This window comes from Nymphalis io, chromosome 7, assembly GCF_905147045.1.
Source record: "Nymphalis io chromosome 7, ilAglIoxx1.1, whole genome shotgun sequence".
Lineage (NCBI taxonomy): Eukaryota > Metazoa > Arthropoda > Insecta > Lepidoptera > Nymphalidae > Nymphalis > Nymphalis io.
In genome coordinates, this window is record NC_065894.1 from 6,561,413 (window position 1) to 6,585,120 (window position 23,708).

The window sequence follows — 23,708 nt, forward strand, 5'->3', positions numbered from 1 at the left end:
TATGCCAGAGGTTGTCAATGTTATTTTGTGAAAATTATTGTTATGTACTTTAAAATTTTTTCCTATGTGTTATGTAGACTGCTGAATAATTTTTATATAATCTGTATATAATTTCATAAAAACGTGTTTTAAGAAGTCAAAATAAACTTTTTAATTTGTTTTTTTGAGCGTTTGCAAAAGTAAAATAAATTGTAACAAATATGACAAGGGATTTTTAAATATATTTAAATATTATTTTTAATTAAATACATAATAATGTAATAAATGTTTATATACACGCTTCGTCTTTGCTTACCATCACAACCTTAGACAAGCGCGGGCGGAGGATACTCGATTGGTCGAACCAGCTCTAAAATTACAAGTTTTTGCGTTTGTGCACCGTTCTGGGAGTTTATTTTTTAGCACTTCCTCACCAAATTGTATGTGTCTATAAAAGTATAAAATAGCTGGCTTAACTTGTGCTATAGGCTATGTTATTAATATACCTTTAATTACATATATTTGCGTAGAAAAAGATATACTTAAGTGAAGTTTTTTTTTACACATAAGACATTTATCTTTTGCAACATTTAATGCAACCTATGTAGGTACGTACATACCTATAATGCACAGTATTATAGTCTTTAGGTATGTAATTGATACCTATACATTTACGAGAAGTTGAACGAGTAGATAACTAGTAGGTATTAATAGTTCATTAAGAATGTCGGAGTTGCGACCAAGTTGCTAGTTCGCATGATAATTATGTAAATGTATATAAATGTCCTTTTACTTAATTATGGAGGTTTTAATTTAAAAAAAAATAACAACCAAAGGAAGACTAAGATGAGGGACTTTTATCAGTTTTTATTATATGGCGGGCATACAACAACAAAACAGATCACCGAATATTGCCGACATAAGCCGAGCGTACCCGAGTTGAAAACGAATCTCGCTTCAAAACGTGATCGTGCTGTTTGATTTGAAAACAAAATCCACCCGCCCGCTGCCGGCTCACGAGTCACGGGCGAACCGAATTGCAGGCTCAGTGCGCGAGCAAGCGTGATACGGAATGAACGTGTGGTGCGTTTTGCGCGGACGTTGACACTGCGATTCATTTTTAACTTGCGACTTATGCAGCCAGAATTATAGACGTTTTGGAGTATAAAGTTGGACAAATAAAAAGTTTTTATTGTCTGAAGTTTACTTCGATGCAGTTCGCGCAGAGTTTTGACCAATATTTGTGAATTTCCGTATAGACGCGAAAAAAGTGAAGACATTTCGAAACAAAGGACTGTTTTGTACATTTTCGCATTAATTGCGAAATTGTGTTCAAAAAATTAAAAACTGGCTCAATTGTGAATATTAAAAAAAACATCGCCCTCAGCCAACTAGTTCGGAGTCAATCTGTGGTCACCGAACGAAAAAACAAAAACGCGTCGATTTAATAACATTTAATACACCAGTAGTATTTACAACGGTTTTCTAAAAATTCTTGTATCGTGAACTCTTCAAACTTGCTCAAATTATAGTGAGTCTGCCTTAAAATCGTGCATAAGTGAATTAATTGCACGTTAAATAACATAAAACAAGCACTAAAAACCTGGATCGTAACTAGTGTCGAGTTGATTCTACATAATGTCTACTGCCATAATGCATCAGTCTGCGCTGTACGACTTTGGTGATCTGTTCTTGAAGGTAAGCATAACTTATTTGCTTAATTAGTTCTCAAACCACCCACTAATAAAATAAATGGTTTTAAACGATGCTTTATAACTAAAAAAAATTTAAGGTCGCTAACCTTTATTTGACAACACAAAATAAATATTTATACAAAAATAAAAAAATACACTAAAAATAAATTGAATACCGTATCTCATTGAACGACTTATTCATTATTATGTTTTGAATCATCTTATGATTCAATATTTTATTATGTGTTATTTTTTTAGGTTATCACCAACATATACAAGTATCAAATTATAAAATAAAACTATGTCTTATATCTCTTTGATTACACACCTCTAATCCATTTATTTTACGTTATTTTTAAATATACGTAACACATATATTTCATATATTTGTCACAATAATTATTGCATGCTATAAACAACATTGTTATCGCGAACTTATATGTTCGTCTTATGGCATATGTTTCATTAGTATAAAGCGATTTATTGTAATTACTAAAATAATTTGTCAATTTCTTAGAAACGAAAGTTTTACAATATAATGTCAAGTTACAAGACAATAGAATATTTTTATTAAATACAACTTAAAGTTGTGTATGATCGACGTACTACGTATTAAAAAGAGTTAATTTGGAAGTACCTATTTAAAAAAAATACTAAGACTATTATGGATTTGTTTCTCTAAATTAAAAGCTAAGAAGACACCTTTATTAGGAGTTTAAAATTAAATGTCATTACGCTGTATTATATACCTCCATATTAATAATATATACAAAATTTGCTTATACATAACCTTCGACATTTGAGCTTGTAAAAGTAGGTATTCAACTAGCTGCATGTATACCTACATACAATAATAATAAAAAGTGGTGTTTAGTTACAATTAGATTTTTAAAGTTACTTTAAATTTCGGCATTGGTAATATATTAAAATCGTTTTATAATAAAGTAATGTTTAAAAATTACGATTAGCTAATTATGTCCAAGAATTTATTATTAATGAATTTTAAGTATCTTTAATTATTTGTGATAAACTATTCATGATAATGCGTATATTTAACTAGTTGAATATTTAATTTTCGTTTGACCTTGACAATAATATTACACATAACTAATATATAAATGTGTGTATTTCTGAAATCTGCCGTCATTTGTAGTTATGCAAAGATGTTATATACATTTTTCATGGCTTTTACGCTAATTAAAAAAACTGATATACAAAGCCGTTTAGCTGCGTATCACTTGTAAATATAGCTGATAGTTAAAAAAAGTTTATTTTCGACTCTGTGGCAAGTCCCGAAAAATACGATAAATAAATGGTTACGTTATATGTGATGATTATGAATCAAACCTATTTTGTTTGCTGCTGCTACTACTCGTTTCTTAGAGTAGTGGTGCATGTTTTAACTAACAGTACAGACAAGTAGTTATTTAAGAATATTATAAGTACGAAGCTGTACAAGGTAAGTTTCGCTCAAGCCTTTTACTGCAAAGATAGTTCCTACCGCCATAATTATAGTATACGTACGGAAAATCTGTTGAGTTCTTAGTGCGTGGTTTGCTGTTCCTGTAGTTACGACTTGTCTAATCTTATAAGCGAATGTAAAAGCCAGATTGAGAATCTAACTAAACTGGATATACAGTTTTTAGGTGTCATTTCCTTCGAAAAGTAAAAGTCAATCGTTTTTAATTGACTACGTCACTGTATCTGTACTATACACATCGTTTATTTTCGTTGTTTAGAGATAAAATAATATCAGGTAGTTCTTAAATTTGTTGTGGTGATATTTAAAATGATAAATTATACTATCTAATTGATTCACTGGTAGATTTTTAAAACGATATTTTCATTTTCTGATAGGTAATTCTTATTGTATTAAACAAAACTTACGTTACGAGTAGAGGCGGGTAACAGATTCAAACGAAAAAAAATTCCTTAGTTAATATATTAATCTTCTTATTTTTGTCTTAACCTATCTCGTTGTTATTGCTTGACAAATCCTTTTCAAATCTCAGCAGGGGTAGAGAGCAGACGCGGTTAAGTGGTGTGACTGGTGTGGCTCCCATTATATTCTATAACGTTCCACGAAACAGCTCTTATGTTGTTGTGTTTAAGATCATTATCGCTTAGCTGACTCGTTTTCGACCCTATACGTAGTGACGAAGCAAAACCGGTTCTAATGACTAATTCACATGGTTATAAATCGTTCGCTCTTTTCTACGCTACCTGCTCATGGGTTTTTGTGGTTTCTTTATATTGCGTATGCCACTTGTTGCTCGGGGCTGCCCTGTTTTGTATTCCGTTGAGCACATAATATAAGGGGTAGAGATGCAGGCCAACTTATGTATAAAATATAGGCACATGTTTTGAATATTCATAAACAAGTTTTTAAACATACTCACGCCGTCATCATTATTTATCTAATGTTAAACAAGCAAGAGTTTGTAGGTGTTTAAATAAGTTAATGTATCATTATCATGTTTATTTTATAAGTTATTTTTAACAAACTTAGGTATGTGATGTAAGTAAAAAAATAAGTGACATTCATTTTACAAAGTTTTTTTTTATTTATTCGTATTATAGACTTATATATACATATCAGCGTTCGTATCAATTAGGTATTGTGATGTGAACGCAAATGCAACTTAGAGAATGACTTACGATACAAATGAAATCGCAGTGGGAAATTTGAAAGGTGCATCGTTATTCTTTTATTTTTCTTTTCGATAGCAAAAAATCTTTTAAACCGTTGGGCTCGTAAATACACCTACAACCTTCATCTACCTGCAGCCTATTTACAAATACAACCGCTCAACATTCTAAAGTTTTTTCTTTTTGACACAAGATAAAGAGGCTTTTGTCCTACAATTCTCTTTTGTTCGAAAAGTGTATTGTTAGTTTCCAAATTTTTTATAGTATGGGGAAAATCGTTTGCAAGTGGGGTATTTTGTGAATATGTTACTTTCTGCGTGGCTCTTCGAACGTATAAAAAAGAAAATCGCTTATTGTATAGAGCAATTACGATTAAACATATATATGTATTTGTGTAAATGGAACATTTTAGTGTACATTTACATTAAAGCTTAATAGTATTCAAAATTTTAATAAAATGTGTATTTAACTATTGTAAACGGGGATCATTCAAATAATTTTGACACTATTTTATTTATATATAGTTATAGGGTTAGTTTCGTTCGTTGTTAGTTGGTCAGTAAGGCGTGTAATCATGTGCGGCGTCGGAGCGTACAATCGCGCTGTGCTCGCACGCAAAACGCACTGTAGCTGTCTATACTCTATAGTACTTGATAATTATTTCGAACCATGTTAGAAATAAATAATAGGGGGAAGTCAGGCGCATTATCAATGTTTTCGTCGAGATAAGTTTGTATTTTGCTTTGTTTAATAGCTGATACCGTGCACGTATAATAGTTGAGCATATTACGTGAATGAAACGTTCAAGTTTGAAATTAAATTCAAACTCAATAGAATCAACAAATCAACTTCAAAATCAATTAAATTCAATAGAATTTCGAGGAAAAAGGAAATACCTTCGGTTTATATAAGTGAGCTGTGGGTTTAGTATATAAATAATATTAACCGCGAGTTAATTACAAAGGCGGTGTTAGTTGTAATCGTTAGCGACGCGGTTAACTCTCCACGTACGTTTAGTAAAATTATAAAATCACACAAGTGTCTACCGAAATGAATTAACAAAACTTCACCAACAAGAACAGCTAATAGTTACATAACAGACTTGTAAATAATTATCATTCGCCATTTTGTTATTATTAGTCAAGATGTCCAGTTGGTAGTCCAGGTAACGCACGTGCTAACTAAGATATTCAAGTGCTTACATACGCGTTACTTGACAATATCTGCATGCAAGTAAATATAAGCTTTCTACACTTTTCGCAATCGAAACTCGAAAGGTTTCTCAAACAGCCTTTTCAGGCCTCAGTTGCCTACGTTTCTCAACACCTAGGCGTTGCAGAAACCTTCGAGTGCAACGCAAACAATAAGTGTCGATCGTGGGAGCTGAGGTAGCAGTTAGCGTTGTATACAATAACGACTCGGATTATTTCCTCGTACGCTGTGCTAGCGAAATAAGATTCCGCGTTTGTCTTAGACGCCATTTTCCTGACGATCTTATCCCATTCAGCTAAATTCACACCTTAACGATTTGATTTCCGCTTATACATAAATATAATTGTATTTTTTTTATCAAATACAGAAGCATCATTTTGTATTTAATTTCAAACCATACTCGTTTATCGCACTGTCTTTATCACGTTCACCTCTAGTTAGTTACGAAATAAAGCCACTGTAGTGGAAATACTTCTAACCGATTACGAGCGCTCGACGTTGCTTGATTACTTGATTAACGCCTCGAAACTTCAAGCGTATTTTACGTTATTAGTATGACTGATCAGGTAAACAGGCCATGCCTTAGAAGATAATTTTACGCGAGCGATTACTTGTACGAAAGCAAATACAATATTTTATCATAATCTTTCTTCAACGGCTCGTCAAGATGTTAAACCACGTCTCCTTTATTCCCTTTTAACCTAATGGCTTCGCATGAGGACACCACTCGACCTACATATGCATGTACTCTATGGTCAACATCAGTCAGCATTGCGCTTTCCTAACACGAATATTTGTTTAGTTTTTTAATAACTGGCTTGCCTTGAATACATTGCTTAATTTAAAGATGGCTTCGATACTTAGCTATTTGGCGATGAATCAAAGGTACCAAACTTCAGGTATCGCAATCACCGCAAAACCTAAAGAAACTATGGAATCTCAACTTACCATTAAAATAAATTAAAATTAAACAACGACAGCGAACTAATAGCATTTACAGCGTAGCAATATATTAAAGCGTATTTGTTTATTGAGAATTATGTATTAGTTATTTTATCTCACTGAATTATATCTTGAAAGTAATGTAGGTAAATATAAATTACATTGAATTGTAGCTGCAGGTTAAGCCTTGATTCTTGGCGTGAACTTATTCCCTTTAGACACGCATATTATTATGTTTATTTTATTTACATAAACGATTAACTATATTTGAATTATATTTGGGTTGAACTTCCTGTAGCAAATTAAGCATGTTGCGAAAAATATATATTCATTGATTTGAATTAATGTTTTTTTAAAATATTCATTTATCTTTAATAGAATGGTTCCTAACTTAACTAGAAAGTTTATTATAAGATCGAGATTGCCTTTTTAAAAATTTTACTACCTAGTTAATTCACAATGTCGAAAACATATTATTATAGCCATTTCGATGTTGCGATGGTCAAAAATAAATAGTGTTAAATATTGAAATTGTATCTGCTCGATTCATTTAATGGTTCGTGTTATTAAAAAGTTTTGTTTGATTCGCGATGCTCTGCTAATTGTTTCAGCAGAACAAATGCTAGGGTTCATTGCCGAGTAGGCGGTCGTCGGTATACTCGTTGGTATCGAAATAAACGTCTACTGTTGTTTATCAAAATTATACCTTAAATTATAATAAATAAGTATCAAAACTGCTTATATGATGTTTAAATATGTATACTAATTAGATTTTAGAGTAAAACGTACTTATACGAATTGGAATCATTCTAGATAACGAGTCATCACGTGTTACTAATTATTATCGCAACTTATTTACACGATTATCGTGCATATTTTATAATAAATGCATTAAAATATATTATAAGGGTTTTCAATTAAAATAAGTATCTTATTACGGGCAATAAGCTTTTGACTATATTCGACCACTAAGTATGTGTCAATCATAATTTTTATACTTATTTATAACCTTTGATTTTACTTTAATTCATTTTAATAAATATTGTCAATCTATCAAATTTTTGAAATAGTATTAGTACATCATATCGACGCGAGGATAACTAAAAATGAATGAGATAAATTAAGTAAATATTTATACATACGTAATAGAGACTGACATCTTTCAACTATTATTACTATCCAACGGCTTATTTATCTTAAGCAAACTCTCACCACTCTACATACTTTAATGTTTATTTACTTTTAGATTAGAAGTCATATAATTAGTTGTTTCGTATGAGTAACCAAACATTTAAATATATATATACCTAAATAGATAATGCCTATCTGAGGTCTTATGTTGAGTGTAGTGTATAAACAAAGAGTACCTACACTATCTTATCGCCTGGAAACATTATTAGTGTTGTTATTGAAACAATGTGTTATTACTAAACTTTCTTCGACGCATTTGCTCGTTATGTATAAATAAGTACCTAAAAATAATACATCACGTCAATTTCTTTATGAAATGTGTCATTATAATTTTTTGAAACTAAGATTCAAGCTAAGCGTTTCAATATATTTTTAAAAATAACTTTTTTTATAGACACATGCCATTTAAAAACAATTAAACTGAAGTATTATTTGATATAACCATCTAACTCACTTAATTGTTCTTGTCATTTATGAACAAACGCCCGACAGACGATCTACCATTAATAGGTTTATATACGAATTTCGGCATTAGGGTTACATAAACACATTTAATACATTTGAACTCGGACGTAACACTTAGCCTGTTCAGCTTCGTAGTCGACGTTGTGGGTTTGCTGCAGTTTTGGCACACATTGCGGTTGCGTCATTGAATCGAGCACAAGCGGCGCCGTGTAACACTTTTACCATAACCGCTGCGCCCGCGCACCTCTCCCCTTACCTGTATTAATCGCTTTACATAATTGCTTAAGAACATATCAACCTCACTTGCGTAACATAAAAAACATAGTATACGATTTCGGTTTCGAAGAGGGACGCCGTTTTTACTCCAGTTTATATATTTTGAATGCATATTAATTGTTAAGTTATGGCAATATAAACTCTTATCATATGAATTAATCGTACGCTTGTGACGTAAGTTTTGTGGAGTCGTTTTATTGCCATTATAATTAATGATTATAATAAAAACATATTTTGAGAATCATATTATAAACATTTTTTCATACATTTGTACGATGTAATTTTGCAAATATGATAAGTATGCCATGGTTAATTATGTATTTATTAAACTTTTAGACAAATTTGAATAAAAATAAAAATGATTAAAGTATATTATTATATTACATCACAATGAAGCGGTTAGTAGGACGGCCGGGATGTATTACAATTACAGCACAGTACTGCCGCAGTCCGCAAGTAGTTGAGTAGAGCGACATTCTCTCAGCTGAAACGGTTTTAACTTTCTTTTCTTGTTTCGTAATGACGCGGCCGAACGGAGAGGAGCTGCGGCGTCAGAATCAGCGCCGGCGCTATTTCACAACCTCCGCCTTATTGATTTTTAATCGACGATTTACTAAAACGTTTAAATAACTTAACCGCATTTCATGGCCAAGAAGGGAAACTTGATCGAATTTTATCTTATATGCTTACTTAACGATAATTAATTTGCGTTGCAATAGTTCATCGTTGAGGCAAGACTCATCTTGCAGTGTTAGCGCAGAATGCATCACACGTTGCGCACGATTCGCACGATTGCAGTTTGCATAAGAGTGTGTTACACAAACATGAAGCTATTACACTGATTTTAATCCACTCGTGCTGCAGGAAACAAACTTTCCAACCCTTTATAAAGATGAATCCAAACATTTCAACAAGTTTTTAAAATTTCTAGTAAAATAATCTCTCTATATACATAGTACTTCAAATGGCAAAGTAACTTGTTTCACATATACTTGAATTGAACTTCCTACATTTACCAGGTCAAAATTTACACCTGTTAAAATTCCCCTACCTGCCTACTCATCAATAGAGCCCTTCTTTACGACTCTGCTTTTAATATAATAATAATTTCGATAGAATTGGCTTTTGGCGTTCTACTTGCGTACAAATGAAGTTATGTGAATAATTAAACTGAACAAGTTGCTCATTAAGGTGCCCCCTTGTATGTACGTTTATGTAAATGGGGAGTTACCCCAATTTTAAAGTAAGCTGCGCAATTGGGCACCTGTAGAACAACCTCGCGAGTGTTGAATGTGTCATATAACTCGATACATTGTATTATAAACAACTAACGTATGTTTATTTATGAACTCGGGTTCTACTGACCTTACATCGTTTAGTCATTGCAATGACAATTTAAATGTCAAAAAACATTTTACACTAATTTTTCTAAAATCATGGTAATTGTGTTAAAATTACCGTATTCAATAGACGTGAATACGGTTATTTTAACACAATTAATTTATTAATTATTTTAATATTTTGTTCGTTATAAGTAATTCTAGCATTTTGTACTTAGTTCATTTATAGTGTTATTAAACACATGTATATTTCGGCACTACGTACGCTTTATTATAACGCTTTAGCGTTTTGCCTTATTACAGTCGTGCTTATATTGTGTTAAATTGCCGACAGTTTCTCATTGTTTAGATAGCTGTCAATTAATTGGGCGCAGTTGCATTTACGTTTATCACGTTGTTTATTACAATAGGCACTTAAGAGTACACGACACTTATCGGCAACAATCCTCATTGTTGATCTACGTCACGTCCTACGAACTAATTGCTATATTATATTCCGCAACGTCCATTAATCTATCGAATAAATATTTTACAAATATCAAATATCAAATTTGATAAGTTACTTCACCCAATTTTAAACTGTCTACGAAAATGATGATTAGTACATAAGATGAACGTATAATGCTAATGTTTTGATCGGTGAGCACGTTGTTACAAGCGCATTGGCCGCAGTGATAGTTCTCCGTTTATAGATAGTGTGTCAATAATGAAAGGAAAGTGGCACGCTGGCCGGTAGGTCAGTGTCGCGTTGCATAACCGCTGTCACACTCGACGTGCCAAATTGGGAACATATTTATCTGCACGTCCACTTCCTATTTAGTAGGACACCTGAACGTTTATCAACGCTGCGATCGCCTTATTCATACTTATTGTGTGCATTAGATCTATTCAATAAAGTCACACTTCAAGTGGTTTTATGAAATTGTTTAATTACATAACGAAGCATAATACTATTCACTGACATGAAGTAATAACGTCTCAATGTTAAAACATGGTAAAAACACTCCTGGATGTTTCACATTGGTTAAAGGTCGACTTTTCGTTTTACTCTATCTATTGTCATTTTATTTATATTAGGGCCAAAGCTCAGAGGACAGTTTTCTTCAAATGACGGAAGCGTAGACAGCGTGTAGGAAGAAGGCGTGGGTCTGTCATAAGACAGAGCCGTTGAACTCTACAAGGTCTTAAGTCTTCCTGAAACAAAGGTACTTCCTTAATAGTTAAAATAATTTAGTTTATGGACTTATTTTCCTTTTATAGCCTCTTAGAAACGTGTATATATTACTTGTAATTATTTAAGATTTTTTTTATAAAACGTGGTTGTTCTCGCTATCATCCGAGGCGTTGAACCTAACAAGTCTCACGATTACCTACTTCCTTCTTCGCAAACCGCGATATCGCTTCCCTGTGCTGGTTACGTGCGTGGTAACAAGTTGGTTATGAGAAAATTTCATCCTAATTTCCAAATTGTAATTAAATGTGATGACGTCTTGATTGAAAAATGACCGTTTGTGAGTAGAACATGGATAAAATAACTCTATAAATATTATTACGTAATTCTGTTAGCCTGTTACTTCTCCGATTCTTTTACCAAAGTTATCTAAGTATATATGCAACATACATATGTGATTGACGTAACGCAGACGTAATGTACAATTAATTTATTGAATGGCTGAGTAACCATCAATCAAAGTAATACTAATCATGATTACGCCTAAAATAGGTTTTTGTATCTAACATCCTTCGTCTCGCTCTCTGCAAAAACAATATAGGTTCTACTACCTATTTTAAAAAGCTTATTCTATTTTTACTTTGTGTATGCTCTACACAAGGGACACAGTAAATAATTTTTATAAGTGGATCTGTATAAAAACTGTAATAAATGCGTTTTGAAATCGCGGTCCAGTGCATCGTGCATCGATGCGCACGAGTGGACCGACCTACGCATTCAAGGACCCGTGAAATGCATGAAACATGCATGAATTATTGCCATGCAATTCTTTTTTGTTTTCGATTGCTAACATTTCTCTTAAACCTAGTCAACCTTTCTTACATCCCAATTAAATAGTTAAATCAATAATAAAAAGTATTTATTTTATCTGTACACGTTCTATTTTGGTAGTATTTAATATAAATACAATGAGAATGACATGACGAAGCGAATCTTAAGTCTTAAGTAAAATAAATAGTATGTATGTCGTACTTATCGTTCGTGTTACCTGTTACGGGGATCGTATACCCTTGGACGTCGGTGAGTGAGGAATCATAACCGTGACAAGTGGGGTGGTCTATGGCTTGTAAAAAGCCATGCTTCGATGCCTTGCAGCGATAATCATGGAAAATTTTAACGGATTTTTCTATTAAATACTGATAGAAAGGGAAATGTACGAGCAATACATACAATTAATGAAATTAAATTTGTTGTTTTAAATATTATCTGAAATAATATATGTTCTAAAAAAATCGCTACCCCGTGACGCAAGTTGATAAGCTATCCGAAACTAGTTCAGTTCAGAAGTTATCGCACTGACCCGCGACCTAGCTCGATAGTTTCCTCGAGCGCACGATCTGGTGCAGTTTGTTCAACTTATGTTTCGTCACAAGATTATTTACAACTAACTAGCTGCCGCGGCTTTGCTCGAGTACGAAATAGGTACAGTATCGCTTTTCAATATAAACAATCGCCGTCGCTGTACCTTAAGGCTTCTAATTAATTTAAATAACTCTAAACTCTTAAAATTATAATGATATTATTATACAATATAAAATTTATGAGATTCTATATAAAACGAACAAACAAATACTCTATTTTAAATATTTAATATTAGTATGAATAGTGGACGACTAATGGTAAAAATAATCGTCACGCATCCAAGTAAGTACTATAGTTAGACGCATTAAGTTTTTATAACATATTTTGCGAATTCGCATGCTTCTAATACTTGTTTTACGAGATTAAATTCCAAGGAATTGGAATTCAAGTGTGTAATATACATATATGTACGAGAATAGCATTACGTATTCATTGCGCGCGCGGTGATACAGTACAAAATATATGCTATTGTATCGCCAAAATTAGCCATTGTTATTTCATACACACTTTGAGTATATTACAAGGATTGTTTGCGCATATTTCATTGTGTAGACTAGGCCAAGCGAGATGCTATAGTATCACTGCACTGCGATGACCCGCATGCGCTCGGGATGAAAGTGAAACTTATGAACGTGTGATGTTGATTTGTTTCTATATTATATAATTTATTTTATACATATAAAAATATTTTGTATAATGGTGAAGATGCAAACAGTGATATATGTCATCAAAACAGTGAATTCAAGTTCAAAATATAATTTACATGCAGTTTGGTATAACTTTTTTATACCAAACTGCATTTGAATTATTTAGACTTTAAATTTTTAGTGAATAGTTTTTTTATAGAAACTACATTATCTAATCAGAATACGTTAAGGTCTTGAGTCAGTAGGTCGAATAAATGAAACATTTTTTGTGCATGTTTTATATAAATTAAAAACAGAGATATATTAAATAATTCAACTAAACAATTAAAACTTACTTATTTTATGAGCCTACGTGTAACAATAACATAATTTGGTTTTGAATAAAAATTACAATAAATAATGTTTATACCGTAAAATAACAGTACATAGTTGCTTTTCAGTTTATAGAATACGCTTACACCAAATCAAACCAGTTTTGCTTCATTTTATTTATACTTGGTTTCGATAAATACATTATTTAAATGTATTGCGCGTTTTCTTGGGTAATTTATAATAAGTATATAAAGAAACCAGTCAGCGCAAAGATGAAGCATATCAATTTGCGTTAATTTTGCGCTAAAAAAAGATGTCGGGATGTGCGTTTAGGAACGGATGTTGCACATCTGTTGCTTTGGAGACATAATAACAAGTAATTAGCAAAGGAAGATGGCGTAGTGTAGACCGCTGGAGACGCGGGTTCGCACAATGTGTTCCGCACATTGAAACGACTTCCGGACGTCTGCTTACCCTTTATGAACACTTCAATGAACTGATTAATTCCAAATATGAGAAAATTGTACTTTTTATTCAAATACATGAAAAACGTCAAAAAATCTTATATTAAGGCAAAAAATCTTATTTTAATACAATATCTAGTTAACGTTAACGTATCTATTTATCAACAATGGCCCGATGATATCAATTAGCGATACAAATTTTATGAACAAAATCATTTATTATCACATATGTTAAAATTGTAATAGACAGTATTCTTGTAAATATATTTTTTTCAAACTTTACATTTGTTACCAAAGTCCTCAGGGTATAGGATATAGGAAGTATCTTACTAAAAAAGCAAAAAAGTAAAAAAAAAAATTAATTTGACTATGCGATGAATAATGTTTTCAGTTAATTGTGTATCATAGGAGCAAATAAAATAAATAAATAAATAAATAAATAAATAAATTGCGGACACAACCTAACTCAAAATATAAAGACTTTGTAGGATATTTACGAAAAACTTTCGTGAACACAATTAATGCGAAAATCACCACGCTTAATTATTGTGATGCAAGGAAACGCAGTAGCTCATTATTTTGATAATAGTAATATGTGGTATAGCTATTAAGAGTGAGGTAATGATAAAAATAATGATAATTAAAGTTGTTCATAAAATGCGTGGAGTATTTGTTGATGGGCCCATTCGCCTCCCGCGAAGGTCATCCGCTCGCTTGCTCACCTACGCGACTCGCTCGACGACCGCACAAAGACAACTACGTCATTATTTAACATTTTCCACCGCGGATTCCTCAACAGAGCTAGACAAACACTTTAAATATCTTTATAAATAAATACTGGTCCAGAAAATCTTGTTTTTCGAAGCCGAGTGGACATAAAACTTAGTAATATAAATTTAATTTACATAACATCATGAAGTCGATGTCAAGTTGAAAAGATACGAATTATATAAAGTTTCTTTGTCCAAATGTAACCCATTCTGACTCTTGACCCTGTGAATGATATTGAATTTATCGCTAAATTATGACTGACTTCATTCGTTATTCATGTATCCTTAATCTGGTTTTTTAATCATACGAACTTGGATGTTTCGAAATTTAACAAATTAAATAAATGGTCATGATCGTATAAAGTATGTATGTATGTGGTATTTAATTTCACGACCACTCGCTACGATGAATTAACCGCATTATAAACTTGTATATTTTTTACTTGCTCATTAAAGGCCTTTATCTACTCACGGAGTCTTAATGCTTCCTTATTGTATGAGTTAAATAATGTACGTAGATATACATCCTGGTTCTTATTACAATTACACTCGAGACAGTTTTATTGACGTGTTTTCTTCATGTGTTTACGCGATAAGAAACTTTTACTTTTGTCAGAGGTCAGATGTTTCGGGGGGTGTTACTTTCACCGTTTCAAAAATAATACAGAGTTCCGAATTTAAATTTTAGTTAACTATTTCATAACATATCTAGCTTGAGTACTAAAACAGTACATATTTAAATTTGTAGAGAAACTTTTTTGTTAAATTGTAATCCATAACTGTGTGGGCGTGTCGACTGCGTAGTCAATGTTGTTAATCCAGTATTTCAGTCTTGTTGCCACATTGTTGCAAAACGCAACTCTGCGTGTTACTCGATGCAACTGCGGCAACTTTACTATCCCCGCTTCGAGACAACCTTCGATTTCCCTCGTTATGACATACTAGCATTTGCTCGTCAAAACCAATTTCAACCTCCGCATCAATATTTAAATACGTATTTTACTCAAGTTTGACACATAGTAGTAAAATTGCCACAGGCGTGTCAAACTACATCAAATCTGTTATGCGAGGAACTAAATTTTCAGTGACCTCAATAAAAACATAGATACATATTCTAATTCCAAAGACGAACAATCTATAAAGTAATTTCAAAATGCAAGCGTTACCTTACTACATTCTGATTACGAGTCAAGGATTGTGTTGACGAGCTTATTCAATTCCAATTGAATTAACTCTAAAGCAAACTTCTATAAATTCAATATGAAATTAGATATCTAAAACAAATTTTTTGCACATGATCAAAAGTTATAATAGAGTATTAGAAGGCGGTCGAAACGAGTGGCAATTTGTTGTAATGTAAAATAATTTATGTCTGCATAGCATCAACATCGACGTTATTATGAAGTGTTGCAACATAGAAGATACGTCATATTTTAATATTTTTTACTTCATAGATTTATTTACGTAAGCGATAAGATCAGTAACTTATGTGGAATTTTGAAACAAACTTACAGAATGTTATAACAATGAGTAGTTATGTATAAGAGTATGAATGTCCCGTGATCATAGTGCGAAACCAAGGCTCTTATGTAAACAATGCGCCAGAGCGGGGACACTTGAACAGTCCTGTTGCGGCAAATGTAAATTACCCTCCAGCTCGTGAGTAGAAACGCCTTCAATTCGGTGATTATGTGAACTGTTCCATAGACTGCGTTGGCGTATCATAACTTGTAGAAACAGAGCATTGTTTCGTTGTATACGTAACGCATGTGGGCTTAAACTGCAGCGGAGAAAGTGGCACAGCCAACGGCAAGGCCGTCTCGTCGCTCTTCGACCTTCAGCATCAATTTCCGGGATCCATTTATTCTTAAACATCTTAAAATAAACATGATTATAAATAAACCTCTCGGCAATTAAGGTGCGTTCTCGATGTCGGCCGGCTTAAGTAGGACGGTGGTCATCGACAAGCCCTTTCCTATTAATCTCGTTGCGTAAACGCTAACATTACCACTTTATTGCTGATTACTTCAAACTGAAAGATATTTTTTTTTAACAATTAGATAACACAATATTAAGGTTAATTTAGACATATTATTTATTTAAGCGTCAAACTTTGAGTGATACATAACATAATTATTTTACTATAATTTTTGTTTTTTAACTCTGGGTTATAACTTCTTGAAATATTTAGCATCAAGGCGATACTTTCAAGGTAGTGCAGCAGGGTGAATCGCGTGACAAAGACAATATGTTGGTTGCGACATCGTGTGCAACAGTCGGCTCGCGTGTATCATGCCGCAACAAACTTAGCGTAGATCCGCAAAACGTAATGTCTCTATGACATATCTATTACTACTAGATACGAGATTATGATAATTGACAACTGGAAATTGTAACCCATATCGTATCCAACATTTTGTTAATGTTAAATATCAATTAAATCACTCATTAATCCAGCAATCAAAATACATTGATGTTTTATGAACCGAATTCGCAATATATACTTTTTACTATTTACGTTCGATATAAGAACATTATTTATTGTTCTGATATGAAAATCAGTATTTTATTGTCAATGTAAATGTCAAAACTGCTGCTATATATTCACTTTATATTATATACATATATTCGTCATCATCGCAATGTTAAAATGAGTCGACCTAAAGTTAATTGTACTTTATTTTACTAAACATTAAAACATCACGGAGTTATTGGCTTTCCGTACATGTTGAATCACATAAGTACTTTAATTTTGGTTAACTTTAAATTAACTTCTACTAAAGTACTTAAAGCTTATCTCTAAAAAAAAAAAGAAAAAATATTGGGTATTAAAATTAAAAAAAAAACAATGCGGTTAAATATATAAATAGGTAAAACAATAATAACAAACCAAAGGCATATTTTATTTCATTATTTGATTAAATTTACTGAGCGTTCATTCTTTTATTTTACCCAAATAACTTTAATTAATATTCATTAAAATATAATGTGATTATTAATGTTAGCCACTTTACATTTCACGCAGCTTTATTAAATAACAAAACACATTTAAATAAATCATAAGAGGTAAACTCGTTATTAATTAGATTCATATTTAAATTAGACATTATATTGCAATGTTATATTTAAATACAAAGCGATATTTGTCTGTTATTAAATAACAAATAAACCTTATCCTCATTAATGTTTACCTCTCAATATTTATAGCTATTTTTAGAATAGTAACTGCACTGTTTCATACAAGTAATAATGGGGCACTGAGATGGCTTTATTGAATCGCTCCATCATTTTCAATTCACAACGTCATATTGATCACTGATAGCTTCGAGGTCGATTGCGAAATTAATACATTTACATGGTTTCGAATATTGTATTTATCAAAAAATATTAGGTTAAATAAAATGCACTGAATATAGAAGACCAATTGTATACAATATACTTATAACATTTCGTCGTCATTTCGTCGTCGTCATTGTTAACGTAGTTTATTGTCAGTACATTTTTGTTAAGTTGTTTTAGAATACAATATTAAAGTACATTATTAAATGAAATTAAATGATAAGTATGTATGTACAGTGTAGCACTAAAATTATACACGGTACGTGTTTGAAATAGCGTTAAAAATTTAAATTCATACGTAACGAATCGATACGAACAGTAGTTTTCCATATGCAGTGTTAACTATTTTTTATTTAGTGGCAATGTAAACATTGGCGATACGGCCGCTGAATTAATGTCCCCAATTCAATTGAAGTGTTTCATTAGCACAAGTGGCCCCGATTGCTTCGTTGATCGTACTCGACAATCGGCGAGAGACTGACGACACTAATTTTATATTACACATATTGACTATATGTAAGATTTTTTTATTTTTTTTTGACGAAGTATAAAACAAGTATAACTCTCATCCATTTCCTAATATTAATTTTACTTATTTGTATAATGTTACGGTTACAAATACCAATGTTAAATAAATGTCTATAAACTCCATAAAATATTGCTGATACATATATTTTTAATGTTTTATCAATATCTAAGGCCTGTTGTCTGAATGCTGCAAAAAGAAAATAAATAAACTTAAATAAATGTGCTGTGCTATACACGGATCAAATACTTATGAATTATTTATAAACAAACCAGTTCTTTAATAGCGTTGTGCCGTGTTTATCTCGTGCAGTGGCTTTAATTGCTATGTGTTTTCATATTTTTCGTATTATATGATCAATTTATACGCGTATTTCCCCAGTACATAAAATAACCTAACCTGCCTTTTAAAAAATATATTGTAATTTAAGAAATAGTTGTAATATAAATTAGTTATTACATAAATTATATTATCAATACATTATTTCCCTGGTGACGTAGGAACTATTCTTAGAAATATAATGGCCGGCAACAGTCTTATTACATAGTTACATAAGAGAATTATTACTTAAGTACCTGTACTAGATGATAAATTACGAACGAATCTTAGTTTTTTAAATCATAAATATACCATCAATATTAAGTTAAGTTAAAGATCCTGATTACTATGAGCGAAGCTATATCCAATAACACAAAAGCAATCGATCGTATTGAAGTCTTAAATATTTAAAACTGAACACAGCAAAGTCGACTTTCCAAGTAGAAATTTTAAACTCCCTTAAAGTTAATTACATCTATAAACAAATGGGGTAGAAATTGATGAGCTAAAGCCAATATAAGTTTACTGTATGTTAGACAAACTTTTAAATTGTTAAATCTATTTATACATGAGACACAGCTCAAAACAAATATTGGATTTATTATCATCAGAATATATAGAATTTTATAAAGTCCGATCGAATATCACCCTCCTAATGAATTGTTACTTCATATATATTTAATAGTTCTAAAATTTTGCAGAACATCAAGGGTTAAAACATAATACACATTCCAACATTTATGTCTGGGCCGATAAAATATCTAATATTCACACGACTGTGTGTTTAGGCTCCAAGTCTGGGCTTCAGCTGATTAGCGAATTATATTCGCAATAAATCTCAATTTCAAGCTTCACTTCGTTCTAGTGGATACCTAGAACGCTCCATCAGATTTAGTCGGTGCAAATTAATTACGACTGCCGTCTCCGAGTTTTCCAGCTAGCTGGCTACGGTTTTACTTTCTTGTAGGAAGTGCTATCGCTTTCGACGGAGACCGGTCGAGAGCCTACTCGCCGACTATTCATTTTAGTGAGGCTAGTTGGGAGCGTAACTACATGCGGCTAACATTCCACTATTAGTGACAGTCATCGTATTGTGTGATTGATAATGTAATGTTACAAGATAAATACATGTATTACACTAAAAAAGCACGATTTTTGTTCCTGTTATAAATGAAGGTTGATCTAATATTTCTTAACGCAAGTTTTATTGTTATTATTTGCTTATAATTCCAGCATACTAATGTTTATATTTTTGTTGTTTCAGGTGAGCCCCGACTATATGGTTGATGATGGAGTATTGAACTCTGTAAGTTGAATGTATTGAGTAAGCCAAATAATCATTTTTTTTTTGTAAAATGATGATATAGCGTACCGCTGACTGTAGGAAACATAATTGTTTCCGTTACTTTTACGTGTAGTAATTGTTTATTTATTTTAATATATATGAAAAATATTATTACTTTATACTACTATCTAATTATAATTTAAATAATAATAAGTAAATATATACACAACATAGCCCGACCAGCACAATAAAGGTAACAGTATATATTTACAATATAAATTATTATTAAAATTTAATGGACGCAATATTTTTTAAGCAATGTTGACAGCTGCAAACTATTTTTATCAAGGTTAATAAGGTTAACATTAAGTAGCTTATTAAAATGTTTATAGTTTTTGGACTTTGGCTTGAGGTCAATGTACGTAAAAAATTAAAACTAAACTGGAATGGATGATAAACATATATTAATCATAATTTTATAATAAATATATTTAATTAAAGATCGATTGTAGATAAAACTTAATGTTCCCTATAAAGCTCTACTTACAAGATTATATACGAAAACTTCATTTTTTCATTCATTTCAGAATTTAACTTTAATTAACAATATTCAAATTATTCATGATTTTTTAAAATTTCAATAAAATATAAGTAATCGCTTTAATATTTTACCCTATTACATATCTGGCAAAAACTCCTTACACGGAACCCTAAAAGAATCTTTACATAATCTCCTACAGATACAACTTCGTAATCGTAAACTACTAGCCGTTTCAAAACTTTTAAATGTCATGTTAATAACCTATATGTTTCGAGTGTTTTGATGACTTTCTAAGTAACGATAATGATCCCTGTCATACTTAAACTGGTCGAGAAAACAATAAGGCTAAATGTGTATTAGTCATAGAAACGTTTTTCCTTTGTATATTATCTCTGTGTGAGTCACATCGCACAATTTGCAGGGAAAGCGTAGCCCGGTAGTGTGACGCAACAATAAAAATTGAACGGACAAAGGAATTGCTGCTACTTGATACTAACCGACGTAAGGTCTAGTGTAGGTAGACACTGAATAGCGATGAAACATCTGTCATGAGGAAGATCCTCACGATAGACAAATATTTAAGATAAGATTATCAGCTCAGTGTTCAATATCGAAATTGGAGCTGATTTTAGCTTTTAGCTAAGCGATTAATCGAATATATCATAGATAAAAAGCTAAAGTTGAAACCAATTCTGTGGTCGATAATATTATAAAAACATGTTTAACATCTTTTATTTTGACATTGCAGGTAATTTCTAGAAATATATTTTTAACTACTTTATAATTGAGTTTAAATTAATATAAAAACGAATAACACTTATGAGGAAATTCATAAGATAAATGCAATCCATTTCTAAACACGACTATTCTTACTTATGCTTCTCGACTGTTACCAAGATCGTGAGTAACATTGTTTACTTGTTTGGTTCTGCAAATCAGCTTCGGGCGTTGGTGCTTCTATAAATAAGGAGGTGCTAAAAGCGGACTGGCCGGGGGACGTGCTTCCTCCGCTTTGAGCGACCGAGGGGTAAACACGCTCGACTGCTGGGCCCTTTGTTGACACTCGCTTTACGGTCGTTCTACCTCGCGAGGTTTATGACGTGCGCAATAAACTCGTGCGTACTCTGACGCCTGCGTTTACGTCTATCCGCTTGTATTTCAACAAAGGTGAATGTCCATAACAATGTGCACCTAGGCTTTGCCCAAGCATAATTTAAATAAAGGCATTTCGTAGTCTTATATCTGACATTTCTGTCCATATAGAGTGGTATCTATGTATATACAGTCTGTTCTATCCTAAAACAAGCTTTTGTACAATGAGGAGTATTAGTTAATACTTGTATCAGTAGTATTAGTTAATACTCCTCATTGTTAGAAGACTAATTAATATTATTGTAACAGTTACTACAATAATATTAATTAGTCTTCTTAAACTATGGTTTTTTATTATTGAATGTGTCAACGAACCCTATGTGTATTATGAGAGATCTTCATTAATGCTAGTTACGATATGAAGTCGTTAAATGACAACCATTTAACAATTCTCGAAACATCGCCCCCTACGTGATTTCCTGTTTGCTCAGCGTTTTGCCTGGGAGTCTTAAATACATGTTTCCATTGTTTCTTATAATAACAAGAAACAATTGATAGGTATTCAAATGGAGGTGAGCGATGGAATTTTTACCATACCCGTCGCGGTCTGGCATGGCGATCACGAAGCTGGCCCATCTGCATGCGCGCTGGCCGACGCGCGTCCGGTTACTCATCTAACAGGCGCTTGCTTTATGATTTCTTTATCATGCCTACGCTCTTAACCTCCCGATTTGAGTCTTGTGATATAGTTCTTAATTGCACTGCAATGTTGCTATTAAAAATTATAAAACGCTTCCGCTTATGCGGCTATTCTGTAGACTGGTCGACAGTATCTAATTTTAATTATTCCCCTGCATATGTAATTAACAAATGTAGCTCATTTTTTGTGACTGCTATTCTCAGCGGGGGTATTATTCCATTTAAATCATTTTTTTGTCTATTCCAGTGATATTTAAATATATAAAAACTGTATTAATTAACATCCACATGTTAGCAGGTTACTATTTGTATTGCTCAATAATTCGTTTGTGATGAAGAACTATATATTGCCAGCTTAACATGAAGTAAGATCGTACTATAAAGTTAGTGTAAGTATTTGAATTTCAAAACCTGATAATTTTTAGTTGCTAAAAATAAATTCAGTATTTGAATACATTGTGGCTACAAAGAATAACAATAGGCAAACAATGCGCTTGAGTCTACCGCAGCGTGTTATTCGTAGCTCGCGACATCCACCCTTTTATGCAAATCAAAATAAACAAAGACGTTTGTTTGAGACAAAGGGGCGAGAAAGATTGAAAGGTTAATGATTGCCATTATTGGGAGGTTGTTGGTAACATTGTGAGGGGGCCGCAGTATCTCGTCTTGTTATTTTCGCGCAATCATTCAATAAACTTGATGGAAGCAATCGACAAGACCCTCTGCTTGATCCTCAGAGAAATGGATCATATTTGATAGCCGGTCACTAAGTACCGTTTTAGACTTCTGTTTATTTTAAAAAGTAACTACATAAGTTTTTTACAAGATGAAACATTGTCAAAGTCATATAAGTTAACAAGTTGAACTAGATAGAAAATTTAAAATGAGAGAATTAAATGAATATTCGGTAACCGTTCGTTACTCTTAAACTCGTAATTATTAAGTAATTAATATAGAAATATTTCTATTTAATACTGTCACAATGACCGAGTGTTTTAAGTCGTTAAAAGTTCATTTAAATATAGAACGCATTTGATTAGAGCCAATTAATCTTCAATTAAGCAACGAGTGTTCTCTTGTTTGACTCTGTCGCAGGATCAATTGTCGCGAGACAGTCTTCCTAATGGTTTAAGTTCATGCTCCTCGTATCATGTTACAGGAAATAATGAATAAAAGACGGTACTAACCATAATAAACACAACTTAAGGAGAAATTAGTTAAAAAGGTTTAATCGAAGCACAGACCACTATTTTTACTTTTAAAAAACATAACAATATCTATGACATTATGTAGACACATAGTTGTCACACCTTGTTTGATTGATTAAACCCGTTTAAAAATTTAGGTTAGCAGAATATTCCGCTTTAATCTATT

At 32.1% G+C, this 23,708-nt stretch overlaps 1 protein-coding gene across 3 annotated transcripts in view; it reads left to right on the top strand.

The window, feature by feature from the left end:
* Window positions 1-968: 968 nt before the first annotated feature.
* The window catches only part of LOC126769702 (protein TIS11), a 28,519-nt gene continuing 5,779 nt past the window's right edge, over window positions 969-23,708 (top strand). Inside the window, exons 1-2 of one of the 3 annotated variants that reach the window (XM_050488616.1) lie at window positions 969-1,677; window positions 19,982-20,023. In XM_050488616.1, the coding sequence (XP_050344573.1) occupies window positions 1,618-1,677; window positions 19,982-20,023 (102 nt within the window). In that variant the 5' untranslated portion in view covers window positions 969-1,617. Of the gene's footprint in view, window positions 1,678-18,370; window positions 18,390-19,981; window positions 20,024-23,708 lie in introns of those variants that run through there. The other 2 variants (XM_050488618.1, XM_050488617.1) reach the window with 2 other exon arrangements.